The sequence below is a fragment of the Lolium rigidum genome, chromosome 1 (assembly GCF_022539505.1).
Source record: "Lolium rigidum isolate FL_2022 chromosome 1, APGP_CSIRO_Lrig_0.1, whole genome shotgun sequence".
Classification (NCBI taxonomy): Eukaryota; Viridiplantae; Streptophyta; class Magnoliopsida; order Poales; family Poaceae; genus Lolium; species Lolium rigidum.
This window is the reverse complement of record NC_061508.1, coordinates 20818157-20835747: the sequence shown is the minus strand read 5'-3', so window position 1 is coordinate 20835747 and position 17591 is coordinate 20818157. Positions and strand designations below refer to the sequence as shown.

The following is a 17591-nucleotide window of genomic DNA, read 5'->3' as shown; positions in this document are numbered from 1 at the left end:
CTCCTCCTCGCCGGCCGGCGGGCCCCGCTCCTCCCCCTCCGCATTTATCCCCCGGCCTCCGTCCCCGTGCTCCTCCTCCCTCCCCCCCGGCTCACCCGCCCCCCGTGACCCCTCGCTGCCGCCGCGCCCGCCCATCTACCTACCTAAGATGGCCAGCGGCGCGAGGAATGGCGGGGCCAGGGCCGGCGCCAAGATGGACAGGCAGCAGGGCTCCGCCGCCACCCCCAAGGCCGCCGCCGGCAAGCCGCGCCTCTCCGCCTCCGCCGGCGGCGCCGCCTACCGCCGCACCAGCTCCGGCCCGCTCCCCGCCGCCGGCGGCGGCGGCCGCGCCTCGTCCGACTCCGGAGGTGGGTCTTTGCTTCCAACGGGATCCCGATTTGGATTTGGATTTGGATTTCTGTTGATCTACATTTGCCCGTTGGGCTCGCTGCTAGATGAATCTGCCGCCGCCGCCCGACCCCGCAATGCTCTGCCGAGTCTGATTCGGCGACGCGACCAAGTTCCTCCGCGTGATGTACCTTCACAACACTTGCTCCATCTGGGATAGCTGCGATCGGGAGGGCGAATCTCCTCAGATTTTTCGGCCGACCTCGTTCAGTAACGGCGCCGACAGCAGCTTGCTTGGAACGATGTAACGTAGCTGCAGAACGCTTACACCGTACAGAAACTCTACTGGCTGCGCCGCGTCCGGGGAATGGGGATTGGATCATCAAATCCTTGGATATTCGGAAAAAAAAAAATCACACCGGATCCTGCTTGTTTATTTTTCACATTACAAGGGAGGTTCCTCTCAAGAGACGACATTGTAGGTGCAGACTTAGTTGCGCTAGGACCATGCTGTTCGTCCTCCTCTTTGCTTTACAGCCGCCACCTACCGTTCCAATTTATCTTGCACACCGGACAACTGTGAATCGTACACGGTTTGGTAGATTTGCATCTAAATGATCATTTCGTGGCGCATCACACCTGCTTGCTTACGAAAAATCTAAGCCAAACAAATGGCGACAACTCTGTTTTTCTTCAGTTTTTTTGTTTCTGGCTAAACTCCACTGGCAATTTTTCAAGTTGCTTTCTAACTTCATGCTTTCAAACGTTCTGCAATTGGGCCTTGTGCCAGGAATTGTGCTGCAACTTTTCTTCTGTTTTCCCGATGTTCTCTTGCCTAGTTATTCCGGCAGTCCAAGTAGAAAATTCACCTACCATGTCTGGAAAGTGTGCTAGTTTGTAGAGAAATCGCTGTGTAGTGATTGGTTTGTATTAGCTTGACATATTAGAAAACCTTACTTGCCGAAATCATGGACATAGTTCTCGTATGATTATGAGATAAGATGCATCTTTTCCTATAAATTTTATTGCACGATGTGCTTTAATTTTGCCTGACATATTCAATCCAAATTCGTAAGTTAATTTGCATGTATGCGTGTGGGAATATTTATTTTACCTAGAGCATCTACATTTTTGTAAAAAAATTGAAATATCTTAATTCCTCCTCCGCCATTTACTGGCAGTTTCCAGTAGAGTTAGAGTTGCTGTAAGGCTTAGGCCTCGGAATGCAGAAGAACAGGCGGCAGATGCTGACTTTGCTGATTGTGTTGAACTCCAGCCAGAGGTTTGGTCTCCTGTTCAGTTTAGCGCATGAAAAATGATTCTGTCTTATTTTCCTATGGCCTAACTGGATGAAATTTCATATGAAGCTCAAAAGACTAAAGCTTCGTAAAAACAATTGGGAGTCAGACACATTTGAATTCGATGAAGTGCTGACAGAGTTTTCTTCACAGAAGAGAGTGTACGAAGTTGTTGCCAAACCAGTTGTGGAGGTATATGAACCTTACCTTCTAGAGTATAATCTTGTTATCCTTTCTGCTGTCTACGGTATAGCCTTGTCAACTTTTTTGCTTTCTATGGTTACTGGTATTCACATTAGCTTGTTCTTTTAGAGAAATGTCCAAGAAACAACATATATTTGTGTGTTGCATGCTTTTTTCCCCTTTGGCTTTAATATTTACGTTGATAAACATTCTTACCAAAATTGCAAATTACTTTTGATTTCAGTGTTGGACACGTAATGGGATCTAAACCTTCCACTTGTCATGAAATTGAGGCCACGAGAATCATTTCCGAATGTATTTTCTTATGATTGTCATTTTATATCACATAAACCACTTATCAATCGAGTAATTGTTGGTCGAAAGTTAAGTGTCTGCACAAGGACCTCGCCTTTGGCAGCCCTACTCATTCCTTGGATGCTATGGAAAATGCGCAATGAGTGTGTGTTTGAGGGTGCTCAGCCATCAATCAGCATGCTCGCCTCACGCATCAAGGAAGAAGCTAGGCTCTGGGCTAAGGCTAGCGCCAAGGGCGTGAGAATAGTGTTGCCAGAAACCTGAGATGTACATTGACATCTTTGTTAGCTCTGTAAACTCTCCTTCCTAGGAGGAATGTAACAAACTCTTTCTATTCAATGAAATGAAACGCAAAGGTCCTTCGCGTTTTCTCGAAAAAAATTGTTGGTCAAAAGTTTGTCTTAACAAAACGAAAGATGCCCTATGTTTTCGAATTAAAGGACTTGCAGAGTAGTTGCCATGATAGGATGGAGCGCGAAGCTCTTGGAATTTTACTGTCCATGGCTGTTAGTCTGACTCCTGTTGTTTTGTTACTTTCTTAGCAATGGCTGTATCAACATTATGCTCTATGTGTTTTGCAGAGTGTTCTGGAGGGATATAATGGTACTGTCATGGCATATGGGCAGACTGGTACTGGCAAGACTTTTACGCTTGGAAGACTTGGTGATGAAGATACTGCTGCACGAGGAATTATGGTCCGTGCAATGGAGGATATTCTAGCTGATATAACACCAGAGACTGATACAATATCATTATCTTATTTACAGGTTTGTTATTCCTGGCTTCAGTTTATTGTATTTTATTTTTCCTAATTGACCGTGTGCTTTCAAATCTGTATTGCACTCGGATCGTAACTGAATATTGGTTGGTTGATACAGTTGTATATGGAAATGATACAAGATCTCCTTGATCCTGTAAATGATAACATAGCTATTGTAGAAGATCCAAGGACAGGTGATGTTTCATTGCCAGGGGCTACAGTTGTTGAAGTTAGAGACCAAAAGAGCTTTATGGATCTTTTAAGAATTGGCGAGGCTCACCGTGCTGCTGCAAACACGAAAATGAATACAGAATCTTCTCGTAGTCATGCAATCCTTATGGTAATTGAATGTTCCTTGATACACTGCCTATCAACTCATGGTTATGATTATTGTTTTTGTTTGACTTTTCGTGATACCTTTGTTGAAGGTCAATGTCAGAAGGGCTGTGAAAGGTAGGAATGAAATGGATGTTAGTATGTCTGCTGAAAATGGGCATTCTTCTTCCATGATGGGGTCGTTGCGACCACCTATTGTTAGGAAAAGCAAGCTTGTAGTTGTAGACCTGGCAGGATCTGAGCGCATAGACAAATCTGGTGAGTGCATTCTCAGTGATAAAGATTGGCGCATCTTTTTCTTGATATTACTACGTCTTCATACATTTCTATTAGAACTTGAGATAATAGCTGTTACTATAGTTTACAATCTTATAAAATTGAATACTGATGTTTGCAGGAAGTGAAGGTCACACATTAGAAGAGGCAAAGTCTATCAACTTGTCTCTAAGTTCACTTGGAAAATGCATCAATGCACTTGCTGAAAGCAGCGCACATGTTCCTGTTCGTGATTCCAAGCTTACTAGATTGCTCAAAGATTCATTTGGAGGTAAATATCAGCGGTTTTATCAAAGTAAAAGTAACATTGTGGCATACCTAGACCTCTAGTAAGGCATATCCTTGTACACCTTGTTGCCTATCACAGTAAATTGTTCTGACTGGTGCTTCTGCTATTGGATTTCATAGGCACTGCACGAACATCATTAGTTGTGACAATCGGTCCATCTCCAAGACACAGGGGGGAGACTACAAGTACAATAATGTTTGGACAAAGAGTATGACTTTACACTATGATACATTTAATGGTTTTAATTTCTTCCATCTTGCGGAAGATTGACCAGCTGGCCATCTCATGATTGCATGGAAGTGTACTAACTTGTTTCTATTTGCTTTGCTTGTGGAATAACATTTTCTTTGATATTTCATTCTAGGCAATGAAGGTTCAGAACATGGTGAAATTGAAGGAAGAATTTGACTACAAAAGCTTGTGTAGGAGACTTGATATTGAACTGGATAAGTTAATCGCAGAAAATGAAAGGCAACGGAAATATTTTGATGATGAAGTTGAACGAATAACAACAGAAGCTCAATGCCGTATCGTTGAGGCTGAACGAGAATGCAAAATTGCTCTAGAGGTTTGCTTCCATTAGATATTTACTTTTATTGTGTATTGATGCAAACCAAACTTGGGTGTTGTGTTGACTTCCATGAGAACACTTTTTCTTGTACGTTTTTAATTTATTGTTAGAGAATAATATATCTGGGACACCAGTAGTCTTAATTTCTGAAAACCTATAACTAACGTTTGTCTTGGATTTGCATTATAAAGTACTTTGAATCTTAAAATGCCTGAATTAATAGCTTGTTTATACCTTTCCGTCTCTGGTCTCCTCAATTTTCTCAACTCTTCCATCATCCAACGGACTCCTGATCAAGTCTCTCCAAACACGAATTTGATCTGGAATAAGTACCATAACAGTATACGTTTATAACACAAAGAAGCCAATGTTTATTTCGGAAATGTTTTGTGTATTAGCTAAGAAATACAGTGTCAATCTTTTCATCTTAAAGGCTCCTAAATCATTACATGGCTCTAGCATGCTTGACTGGAACTTCATTTGGTATTAATTTTAGCTGTGTGGTTTCTTAACACAGAATGAGAAAATGAAGTACCATCAAGAATACTTGGATTCTATTAAGATACTAGAGGAGAAGTGGAAAGTACACCAACAATCACCCAAGAAAGAGGTACATCTGTACATGTTTAGATCAGCTTTACCTATTTATTATTTTATCAGTTGTGTGTTCATCTTTAAGCATCTGTTATTGTTAAAACTACATATGATTACTCATGCAATTTTTAAATCTAGGTTAAAGAGACCGAGTCTACATCAAATGGTGATGTGCATGACTTACTGCAGAATGAGAAAATGTTACGACAATCTGCTGAAGATGAGTCCAACGACCTTAGGAATCAATTGTTGCACTGGAAAAAGATGGAGGTATTGTCAAAGTGTCAATATTTAGTTCTAACAACATGACCGTAGTAATCAATTATTGCACTAGAAAATATTATTATATCTGGAATAAATTCGTACCTTGATGTCCTTATAGCTGCTAACCTTATTTTTGTGTTGTAGGCTACAGCTACTGCTGAAGTTGTGAAACTCCGGAGAATGCTGGATACTGAAGCTAGCCAAAAAGACAAATTTGAAGAAGAAATAGCTGTTTTGAAAAGTCAGTTAATGCAATTAAGTCTGGATGCTGATGAGGTAGGAGTTGTTACTGCTGATGCAAATTATATGTTATTGATGTTTCTGATTTCTAGATAGATGTGAAATTATTAATAAGTGAAGTATCAATTTATTCATATATTTAATTGGTTACTGCTTTAAGTTTCAACACTGTAATGCATAGCTCAGAAAAGCAAAGCAATCATATTATTTTTTTCTAATGTTTCAAAACTTAACAAAATGATTAGCATATTCTTTGGCCAGCCAATTTCAGTTGAAGCAAACTCATTAATATTTCTTGACATGTAGCCTTTGCTGTTACGTTGAATTATACTGTCTTATTTAGCGCATCTGAAGTTTTGTGGGAAATTATTTCGATTCTTTACTTTTAATTGGTAGCTGGTACTTCCCTGAGATCCATAATGCTTTTTTCTTAATTTTAATTTCTTCTTGTCAGACAAGAATGAGCCTTGACACAGGAGATGGTCCTGGGAAAATATTTCCTGGGCTAGATTCCTTGATGTCTCATACTCGGAGTTCGCAGCCTAGAGAGCAGAGCAATGGACCCAAGGCACCAGTCGCTAAACTCTTTGAACAAGGTATTTATCAGTTATCACTAATTTGCTGTTTCTTGAGATGGAAGTATTTTCTACAGTCTAGAAATTTTCAAATAGGCCAATTTTTCTGACACTGGTTTTGGTTCTACACCTGACTCAGTCATGCTTACCCCTAAATATGCTTCATTTGACCCTCTAGTTCTTGAAAGATATCCCCACATTGTAAAACCAAATGATTAGCTTATTTTTCTGGCTATGAAAAGTGGCGCAAACTATTCCTTTTTCTAAAAATAATGAGAATAGTGATTTGAACCATGACAGAACCTGTAAAATGTTTTTTACCTTTGTTTATTCTTAAGTATTAGTGTCATTCCAACTGATTGACATCTCTGATTCTATTGATCTTTTGATTAAAGTTTCTTCCCGAACTGTTTCAGTTGGTTTACAGAAGATACTGTCATTGCTTGAGTCGGAAGAGCCTGATGTCCGTGTTCATGCAGTGAAAGTTGTCGCAAATCTAGCAGCTGAAGGTAAGCTTCACAAGTTTTTGATTAGATATAAAACTGCTATCTTTTGGGTGCCAGAGTTGCATTTGTTGTACGGGTATGTTTTACTGTCATATACTTGTTTGAAATAACTAGCTATTGCGTACATGCAATGCACATGTCAACCAATGTACAAAATTTAGTGTACAGGTCAAATAAAGTTGTTCCTTATTTGCAAGAAAATATTAATGTGTACAAATAATCAAGTACGTTGCTAAATGACAAAAATCTCTTATTCAATTTTTTTGCTTCACACCAGAAAACACAAAAGAAAAAAAATGCTTCATTTGTCGTCTATGTGCAAGCCCAATGTTGAGGAAATCGCTTATCGGGGTTAACTCGGTCGGCTGACGATTAGCAATTAATAGGCAAATCGGCCGATTAATTGGACGATAAATGGGTTAATCGGGTGATAAATGAGTTTATCGGCTAATCGGTGACCACTGAATAGGGATTAATCGGGCGATTAATCGTTGAATCGGACGATTTTTTGAACAGTGTGCAAGCCAAGCCGTGATAGTGCAAAAACCATATTTCTAATATGTCTCACAAAATAAATCTAGTCATCAAATACCAATGATCAACTACATAGGTTTGGATTTTCAATGAAGATCTGGACAGAGGAGCAGGACTATATTTCTAGTGTCCAAGCTGATTGCGGTAAACACGGCACTGCTGGCCGGTGGTGTCCTCGGCTGTCAGCAGCGGATTTGCATTCTGCACACGTCACCAGCTCTGATGGGCATGGAGGCAATGTCAGGATTTGCATTCTGCACACGTCACCAGCTCTGATGGGCATGGAGTTGGAGGCAATGTCAACTGCTGTCTGGGCTGCCATGCTTGGTCTCAGGCAGGATTGCTCGCCTGCAGCCATAAAGATGGTCGCAGCGCCGCTGACGTCCCCGGTGGCAGTCATCTTGACTCCCTAGGAATACTGAAGGATGGTGGCCTACAACATAATAGTCCTAGTTTCCTCTTGCTACAGTCATACTCATCATTCCCATTTCTAGAAGCCAAAACTATCTGCGTTTTGTCTTTTTTTTTTTTGAGATGGAAATCTCCATTAACTGGTGAGCACAGCAAGATCGGTGGCCACTAAACCATGAACAAATTCAGGTGCACCATCCGGCTGGGGATCGGTCACCTAAATTTGCACCGTACGTCGCTAGAGCGTCCGCAACTTTATTACAAGCCCTTGGGCGATACTTAATGGAAAAACTAGAGAAATTCAACTAGCATAGAACTTTATCTCCCGGAAGAGATGACCATTGACGGACAAATCATGGGCATTCGTCGTAATGGCTTCAACAAGCTTTTGTGAATCAGTCTCCACTTGGATTCTACTTATACCCCAAGAACCAGACCACTGTATACCAGCAAGGCAAGCTGCAGCTTCAGAATGGAGTGCATCATATACAAACTGCATCGATCCGGCACCTGCACCCAAGGCTTCACCGTCAGAGTTGCGCAGAATAAAACCCCACCCCCCTGATCGAGTTTCAGTGCTGAAACTGCCATCAGTGTTGAGCTTAAGCTCATCCCCTGAAGGAGTCTTCCCACTTTGGGTCGGGCTTTGTGGGTTTTGTACATCTGTGTTTCGTCTTTACTTTCAAAGAAACCATCAGTTCTTAAATGGGTATAAGTTTTGATTCCTTCATTTTAAAGCACTCTGTTCTTAGCACTTCAATAGCAAGTACAGTCATGGTACTAATTCTTTGGAAACCCATCATCATCGCGGACACTAATTCTTCTGTTAGAAAATAGAAGAATGCAGGAGTCTTAATAAGTTTGATAATGGTTTGTTAAAGATGCATGAATGTAGGATTTTGGCTTAGTTAATAAATTAGAGAGAAGTTAGGTGTATGCGTCTCGGTTCAGTACCTATAACACATGTAAGAATTACTGAAAATGACATGCAAGAACAAATTCCTTATTATCTGAGCTTCCAAGTATGGACAGCTTAATTATTGTCGAGGCGTATGTAACAGGGAGAAAGCTTGTGTGTGGTAATGTATATCGCAACATAATGTTATGCATATCCAACCCTACAGAATATTTTATTGTCATGGACTAACATCTAAGTTTAAGCATGCAACATCATTTATTTAAATAAAGCATCTCTACTCCGAAGCACATCGTCACAATGATGCTGTAGCATGATTTTTCTGTTTATGCTTCAATAATTAGTCCTGGCATTGAACATCAATGTTTTTTGTGATATGCAATATTTTGTGCGATGGGTAATGCTTCCTTGCTCATGTCGGATTTCCAATTGTTGGACTCAACTTGCAAATAACTGCATTTATTTGTTTTCCCTCCGAACATCATATGTATATGTGCCAATTTCACATAATTGGGAGCTAACTGTATCGACCTTGCATATTTCAGAGGCAAATCAAGAAAAGATTGTAGAAGCAGGGGGGCTTACTTCCCTCCTAATGCTGCTCAGGAGCTCTGAGGATGAGACCATACGCAGAGTAGCAGCAGGAGCTATAGCTAATCTTGCAATGAATGGTTAGTGAGTAGTGACATAGTCCACAAAAGGAAAGTTTTTTCTTTGGTAGATATCTGTCTAATTATGTTATTGCAATCTACATATGCAGAAACAAATCAAGATCTTATAATGGCTCAAGGTGGTGTAACCTTATTGTCAATGACAGCATCTGATGCGGAGGACCCACAAACTCTAAGAATGGTGGCTGGAGCTATTGCTAACCTGTGTGGCAACGGTAACCTATTCTTCTAGTTTCTCCTAGGAGTTTAATGTATTGAAAGATATGAACTAAATAAAACACCAGGACCATCCAATTTAAGGCTTGATTATCCAAACTATTCTTATTTCTTCTGGGAACACAACTTGAATAGTATATTGGCAGAAATGGTCATCTTGTTAAAGGGGATATACTTAACTTCTCATTTCCCTTTAACCAGACAAATTGCAAGCTCGTTTGAGGGGAGAAGGTGGCATTAAAGCATTGCTAGGAATGGTCAAGTGTGGCCATCCAGATGTCCTCGCTCAAGTTGCTCGTGGCATTGCTAACTTTGCAAAATGCGAATCTAGAGCAGCTACTCAAGGTAATGAACCTATAGTACTGATATAGACTTCCAAGTTCATTTAAGCTCTGTACAATATGCCTGCATTCTTAGGAGAAGCATTTTGGCTAGATCCTTAAAGCATTGAAGTGCCACAAAATTCTGTCGAGATCGATCTTTCATGCAACTAAGATGTATATACTTGTTTTCCATCAGGAAACAAGGTGGGGAGATCATTGTTGGTGGATGATGGGGCCCTTCCTTGGATTGTAAAAAATGCGAATAATGAAGCTGCTCCAATTAGGCGGCACATTGAGCTTGCACTCTGCCATCTGGCACAACATGGTTGTTGCTCTTTCTATCTCACACGCTCAATGTTCTTGTCATAGTAATCGCTATATTTTGCATGATCCTATGCATGTTGTGTTAATTTGGTTTTCTGCAGAGGTGAATGCAAAGGATATCGTGAGTGAAGGTGCACTATGGGAACTTGTTCGGATCTCGAGGGACTGTTCTCGAGAAGATATAAGGATGTTAGCATACCGCACATTGACATCCAGCCCCACTCTTCAATCAGAGATGAGAAGATTACGAATAGAATGCTGATGAATTAACCGAAAGATGTGACTGGTCTCACATAGAAGATGAGGCGCTGTTCAGCAAGTGCTGGTAGTCAAGCATACCGACCCTTGATAGACCCAGTTTTCACAAGCATACACAGGCGGGCACCGGACCTGTTTGTCTCAACCGGCAAGAGTTTGCACATTTGTTCTCCCCAAGATCCATTTTTGTCCAACTGAGGGGCAGTTGAAAACTCTTGGTGGCCATTCATTTATTCAGATCCTAGCATGCGACAGGTTTACTTTGATGTAGTTTGTAAAATTATAATTGTTGTAAAATCCACTAAGGCCACCAGGAGTGTGGTTCAATATGGGGGAGTGAGAGGCTGCAGATAGCTAGGTAGACTTGTGGCCTTGAACTATATATATACTTGTATTAATTGTACAGTAGCCCTTCTTTGGCTGTAACTTGATACTGCAAAAGAGTGATGTTAATTAGTTGGATTCTTTCCTTGTTTGTCTTTGGACGAAAGCATGAATGAAAGTATTGCATATTGGCAGATGGCCATCACGGCTGCACCATGTTTTCCAGGTTCATGTTACTCCGTTGATATCTTGAGTAGTTGAGCTGTCCCGCTAAACTGCTGCTGATATATGCGTGTGATAGAGGCTTATATTTGTCACTGTTAAGCTATGGATAACACTGCATTTTGCAAACCCTGTAACTCTGGCAGTATGTTGACGAGCGAAGTAACGAAGCTGTACACCATTTGTGTATCTCTCAGGATGCTGGAAATCTGCAGAGATGATGTCTCAAATTTGGCCATACGTGGATCTTGAGTTCTTCCGCTGCAGAGTAGTGCGGGTACCGATACAGCTGCCAGTGTGTGACAGTAATAGGTTCATGAGATTCCTGCGTTACAGTCGGCGTCTTGGAGTAACAAAAGGGGATCCAAATATTGTTGGTTAGTTTGGTCTTTGGCGGTACCTGGAACCGTGGCCCGTGAGATCCGGCTGTAACAGTGGGAGGTGCAGATGTCTGCATCTGCTGGTGCAGCCGACAGGTAGAGAACAGAAGCGGATAAGCGCACAGTTTGTTAAGCGATAATGACAAGCACGCTTGCACGCAGCCCCGACATCAACTTCAAGAAAGTGAGCAGGCACGATGACAACGAGAGATAGACAGAGACCGCCGGGTTTACTCTGCTAAAATAAGATGAAACTGGTACTACATGAAAAGGTGCCATGCATCTGCGTGCGAGGAGCTTTGGAGGGTCCCAGAGGCGGTCGGCATCATCAGAGTGGAGTGGTTGTGGAGGAGGACAGAGAGCCCCGCAGGGCATGCATGCACATACCACACACAGCTAGGCACAAGCACAAGAAGGAATCAGTCTTTCCTCGAACTATCCCATCTCTCTGTCTAGCTAAAAGCCCGGGAAGATGAAAAACATTGGAATCAAATGGCATGCTATTCTTTTTTGACAAATGATATTTATTACTTATAAATTTTAAGCATTAGCCGGTCTCTACGTAACTAAGATGCACAAAGCTGCAACATGTTTCAGCAAAAAACAAAAAACAAAAGGAAAAAACAAAATACATGCAATCATCAAGAAACTCTATATCGTCTATGATGATGGAGGACGAATCAGTAGATCACGTTACCATCCATATTGTATATGTTTCATGAAGATGATTGTATCATCAATCTCGTATTGAAGGATATATTAGAGAGTCCGATATATTGGAGAGTCCACCATCTACGAGACATGAATTACTCACTCAATTTGGCCATCTTTTTAGCGCCTTCAATCATGAAAACTAATATATCAACCACTATATTAAATAACATCGGCGAGAATGGGTCACCTTGTCTTAGCACTTTTTTGTTTGGACGTATCTGCCAACGTCGTCGTTGATTTTAATGGCCAGACTACCTCTAGTCACGAACCTATAGAATAAGGCGCGTCCCTCCTCAGGAAAACCTTTCATTCTGAAAGTATGTTGGAGCAAAGGAAACCTGCCTCTGTTATATGCTTTTTCAAAATCCATTTTTAATATAAACCCACTCAATTTTCTTTCAATGTAGTCCATAAAACTGTTTCATGTAGGATTACTACCACATTTAGGATGTTTCTTTCTTACATAAATTCAGTTTGTGTGGGGCGAACAACATAGCCAGACACAGAATTTAGCCGAATTGTTGTGGTTATCGTAAGTTATTTTAAGCTAATATTAAGAAGACAAATATGCATGTATTGTTGTATCCTTTTTGCTTCGTTAACCTTAGGCAACAAAATCATCTCACAGAAATTTAGGTGAAACAAGTCTAGTTGTCCAACATTAAGGGAGCTGAACAAATGTAGATGATCCATTTTAATGACATCTCAGAACTTTCAATAGAACTCAGTTGAAAAGCCATTGGGACCTGGGGGCTTGTTGTATCTCATTTGGGAACCAACCTTTTTTTTCTTTCTTTCTTTATATATCATGCTGTAAGAAGGGCATTTTCCTCTTCAGAAACTTGGGAAATATTATCTGTTCCATAGATAAGTTACCCTCTTCTTAGGCTCCAAACAATTTTTTTAACAATATTTGTGATATATGATTGGAGTTGCTCATGACCCTCAACCATGCCCTCATCTTGTAAAAGAGAACGAATAAGTTTCTCCCATTGTATGTCATTTGCAATATTATGGAAGTATCTTATATTCGAGTCCTCTTCCAGAATAAGTTCGGCTTTTGATCGCTAATACCATTTGAGTTCCTCTCCCGCATAAGGCATGCAATATGCACACTCGATTGAATTTTAGTTCAGTTATTTGTCTAGACAACGGACTTTCCACTAAGGCATATAGATCATCCATAATAGATGAAAGTCGAAGCTTCACTTTTGAGATTACCAAACATATGAGTGTGCGTAGCGCTCATTTTGTTGTTCCACCTTTGGATGGGGTTTGTCCTGGTTTGTCCCACATCTTTTTAACCATATCGCAAAAACTATCACGATGTAGCCATCTAAGCTCAAATTTGAAGAATTAGCGTTTACACTAAGGTCTATGTGATCCCGTTGTTCAGAGGATATGGGCATGATCCGACAAGGTTTTAATACGTCTAAGAGCATGTTTAGTTACCAAAGAAAATTTAGATTCCATTTCAGTATCCATAAGTATGCGGCCTAGTTTCCTGTATGTCGGCTACGGAAGGTTGTTAGCCCATGTGAATTGTCGCCATGACATGTTTGATCCTATTAAAGATATGGGAAATAGTATTGCATTTGGTTTCGTTGTGTCCCATGGGAAAACACATGAACTGTTGTGAAGGATCATGTGTCTGTCATAGTTTTCATAAAAACGAAGAAATTTTTTCACGTGGTTGGATCTAGTGGGAAAAAATCATTTGAAATTGCACGCAAAATGGACCATAGGAAAATTTTCTATGATTTCAAATCCTATAAACCAAACAAACTCGAAAGCAAAGTTCTTAGGGAATTAAATTCTCCAAAATTCCAATAAAGTTCCTTTAAACCAAACAAGTTCTAACTTTGTATGAATCTATAAAAGTGCAGACAAACCACTGAATTGAACTAATCGCTCGTTCACTCGAGTCCAGTCCATCCTAGGGCGGATGTGCTAGTAATACTACCTCCATGCAGGGGCGGATCCAGCGTGTAAGCCAAGGGGGGCAGCTGCCCCCACTCAATTTTGACTTTCTTTGTAATATGTCATGCAAAATAGTGATTTCCCCCACTTAAAAAAGAATATTGCTCCAATTAGCATAGCTTTGCCCCCTCTAAAATTCTTTCCTGGCTCCGCCCCTGCCTCGATGCCAAAGCTTAAGGCTTAAAAAAAAGTTAAACCAAGTAAAGTTTGACCAAACTTTTAGAACAATCTATTAAGAAATATAATATTTTGTAGATACCATACGAAAATATATTTATTATCTATTTAATGGTATTAATTTTGTATTTTGCAGGTTAATGATTTTTGGTAAAAGCTTAGTCAAACTTGACATAGTTTGATTTTCTAAAAATAATATAAGCCTTAAATTTTGGGATGGAGGTAGTATATACATAGCCAGGTAGGCTAGCTAGGTTGTCCATGCATGGAATACACATGTGCTACTACTATGCCTTTTGACCTTGAGCTTTGGATCACCCTCCGTCCATGTCCTTGTCCTTGTCCGTTGCCCCGCCGTCGTGTCTGCTTCGTCGTCTCATCGATCGCCGGTAGCCATGCTAGTTTGCTAGAGCGAGAACATTTTTGCCCCTAGATAACAGTACAATAACACTCACCAGTAATTTATTACCAGACCGGCTGTACCGTTGTACTGGTGCGTTCTTGATAATTAACCTCAGCTTCCCAGTGGTCGTCGAAAACAGAGGCCATAGTTGTTCTGCAGCTCTCTCTCTCTCTCTCTAGAACAGAGACCAGAGCCAGTTCTCACCTGTGTGTTATCTCTCTGTGTCAGTGCGTATGTGACTAGAATGCATACAACAACGTATCTCTCTGCCATTGCATCGTACGAGCGAGAGACTTTGTTCACAGACTCGCATGTGGTGGTACAGTCAAGTTCCAATCCCAGCCAGTCTTGGCGATGACATCACCTTGACGTACATACATTCCAACGGGTACGTAGGTCTACGCGATGTGAGCGTGTACTACTGGTCACTGACACTGATACTTTTTCAAGGGAGGGAGGGAGAGGCCCTGAAGCTTGGAGCAGTGTGCGGCGGATGGACGATAGATCGATCGGCGCCAGTCACCATGTGTGCCAGCAAGCACAGCACATTGTTGACCGTTTTCGCCGAGATATTGCAGGGGGCGATCTTGTCGGACATGGGCAGCTGCGCGTGCATGAATGTGTACAGACTACAGAGGCGGAGAGACGAACCGGCCGGCCGGGTGCGATTGCGAAAGAGAAATTAAGTAAGTGTCACCGTCGCCGTCGCCGAAAAGCTGTGTCACTCCGGCCGGCCGGTCCGTGGGTGTGTGTGGCGGTCAGCCGGCCAGTCGCCCGTGTGTCCTTCGCTGACGACAGACACCGGAGACCAAATCTAGCGAGCTTACATTCGTGTAGATCGCATGGGGCACCGGGCACGTACGTCTCCGGTGATCGTTCCGACCGAGCGTGGCAGCACATCCATCGGTCCCATGCATGGTACAGACTACACGAAAGGGAAGAAGAATCCGACAAGACTTTTCTGAACCCGAGCTCATATGCTCTTGGTTGAATAAAAAATTCGAAAAATAGCAAATAAAATTTTAAAAATATGGCATTTTTGTAAAATGAACTTGAAGAAGTGTTCTAACTGCACACCAAAAATTTCCGATAAAAGACATATGTAGTGGTCTGTGCAAAAAAGACAAATCAAAATAAGGTAAGTAGCAAATCTAGATGTTCCAAACAGGGAATGGTGTTTTGGCACATGGGAGCATATGCTCCCTTTATTTTGAAATGCATGTTACATACATTTTGAAATTTCAAAAAATTGAAACAAAAAATCCAAACGTACATCTTCATGTGCTACGCGCTCACAAAGTCGTTTCGTAAAAATCCGAATTATCGTATGACGTGTGTAAAAAAGACAAAATTCAATGCTGAAAATAAGACTTTTCAGGAGATAAATTTTCTCTTTTTTACACAGACCACAAAACATATTGGTTCCTCGCGAAACTTGACAAAGGTACGTATATTGTGGAGATGTACATGTAGAATTTTTTATCAAAATTTTTCAACATTTCGAAATATAATTTTTTGATAGAGGGAGCATATGCACCCGGGAGCCGAATTGAATTTCCGTTCCAAACATCACTACTTTAATTTAAGGAATAGGGCGCGTGAACCAACGGATCGGGCACCTCCCTTCCCGGATCAACATACAACATGCAATCTGGTTCGTCCGTACATCGGAACACACCTCCACCAATGGAGCAATATTTTTGTACTATTTCAGAATCATCGCAATGTATTTTGGGCAAGGTCTCAAAACTGTCCAAAATATCTGCAACACTCCGTAAACACCAATGCAAAAAGAGAGGGTATGAAACAAATCTTCATTGGTCATAACAAAGGCCAGCTGGTCCTAGCAAAATCCATGATAAAAGAAGAAAAAAGTGTAACATTAGAGGCTAACGCCTGCAACACCGTACCTCACAAAAACATTTCGAGCATTGAAACAACATTTGTAGCATCGCCTAGAATCATCGTAACATCTCGCTTGGGCATGCACAAACACGAGTTTATAACATTTTGAACGCATGTATGCATCAACAACAACGACAATCCATGTATAAACTAACTTGTAGTAGGCACCTAGAATCCTTCCAACATCACTAGTACATAATCCATTGTCGTCGACGGGCGCTTAAACCGTCGGTTGCCAATCAAGGAAAGATCAGGCTCCCCCCTTTCCATTTGATCCGTCTATACGTCACAACACATCCATGGCAATCTGATCCGTCCATACGTCACAGCACATCCATGGCAAAAAAAAGTCGAACATTTTGTAAATACCAATGTAGGATTTGTTTGGGTGTGCAACAAATCTTTACTCGTTAGCAAAAACCAGTAGGAACCAACAAAATCCATGAGAAAAGTTCAAAAACGCAGCATGGGGGGCCAACGGATGTAGCACATCACGAAAACATTTGCAACATAAAGTACAACATATACATGAACTCCCAAAATCTTCAAAACATCTCAATTTCGCATGCCCAACAAAACAAACATGAGTTTATAGCATTTAGAATGCACGTTTGCATCACAAAAATTCTAGAAAAAACTAGGTTATAGGAGATGCCCAAAATCCATGTAGCACATTGCTTGCACGTTCACATGAAATAGCATACAAGTTTGTAGCATTTTGATTGCACATATGTAACAAAGAAAATCTGCGGAAACAACTAACGTTATCATCTTACATGGCAAACTCGTTCTCGTAGATTTGCTAGCCAACCGCAAATCTGGCTCGCGGGAGGCACACATGTGTGCTAGATCCGGCGACCCTAGGTCTGCTCTCATTGCTCCATCGTCTCCCTAGGCTTGACGCTGTTAGACAGATGTCGTCTAGAGGGGTGCGGGGAGGGGGGGGGGAGGGTGAATAGGCGGTTTAAATTTTTACGATAATGACTTGAACAAACGCGGAATAAAACTAGCGTTTAGTTTTTCAAGCACAAAACCTATATAACTACGGTTCACCTATGTGCACCAACAACTTATGCCAACCAAGACAAGCAACGCACAAAGGCCACCACAAAATAAAATGCATAAGTAAAGATCTAGGAAAACTAAATAACCGATGCACGCGGAGACGATGATGTATCCCGACACTCTTATGAGTGCTAATCTTCGTTGAAGCAGTGTGGAGGCCAAAGCACCCCAAATGCCACAAAGGCCTCACTGTATTCTCCTCGAGCCTTCCCATAAAAGGGAAGTCCTTAATCC

The 17591-nt window shown here is 41.3% G+C and overlaps 1 protein-coding gene across 1 annotated transcript; it reads left to right on the top strand.

The window, feature by feature from the left end:
* The first annotated feature begins 320 nt into the window (after window positions 1-320).
* LOC124685029 (kinesin-like protein KIN-UB) lies at window positions 321-10641 on the top strand. The gene is made up of 19 exons (XM_047219303.1): window positions 321-347; window positions 1509-1609; window positions 1695-1817; window positions 2705-2890; window positions 3002-3223; window positions 3312-3477; window positions 3617-3766; window positions 3904-3992; window positions 4149-4352; window positions 4873-4965; window positions 5088-5219; window positions 5358-5489; window positions 5908-6049; window positions 6445-6537; window positions 8941-9066; window positions 9156-9281; window positions 9484-9627; window positions 9802-9930; window positions 10031-10641. Exons 4-19 carry the CDS (start codon window positions 2735-2737, stop codon window positions 10189-10191), a joined length of 2265 nt encoding a protein of 754 aa, XP_047075259.1. The 5' UTR covers window positions 321-347; window positions 1509-1609; window positions 1695-1817; window positions 2705-2734; the 3' UTR covers window positions 10192-10641.
* The last annotated feature ends 6950 nt before the right edge of the window (window positions 10642-17591 follow it).

Excerpts from the sequence above, each read along its gene's own strand:
- LOC124685029 (XM_047219303.1), top strand. The coding sequence starts at position 2,735 with ATGGCATATGGGCAGACTGGTACTGGCAAGACTTTTACGCTTGGAAGA. Across the intron at positions 4,353-4,872 it reads AATGCAAAATTGCTCTAGAG|AATGAGAAAATGAAGTACCA; the intron begins GTTTGCTTCCAT and ends TTCTTAACACAG. Across the intron at positions 5,490-5,907 it reads TAAGTCTGGATGCTGATGAG|ACAAGAATGAGCCTTGACAC; the intron begins GTAGGAGTTGTT and ends TCTTCTTGTCAG.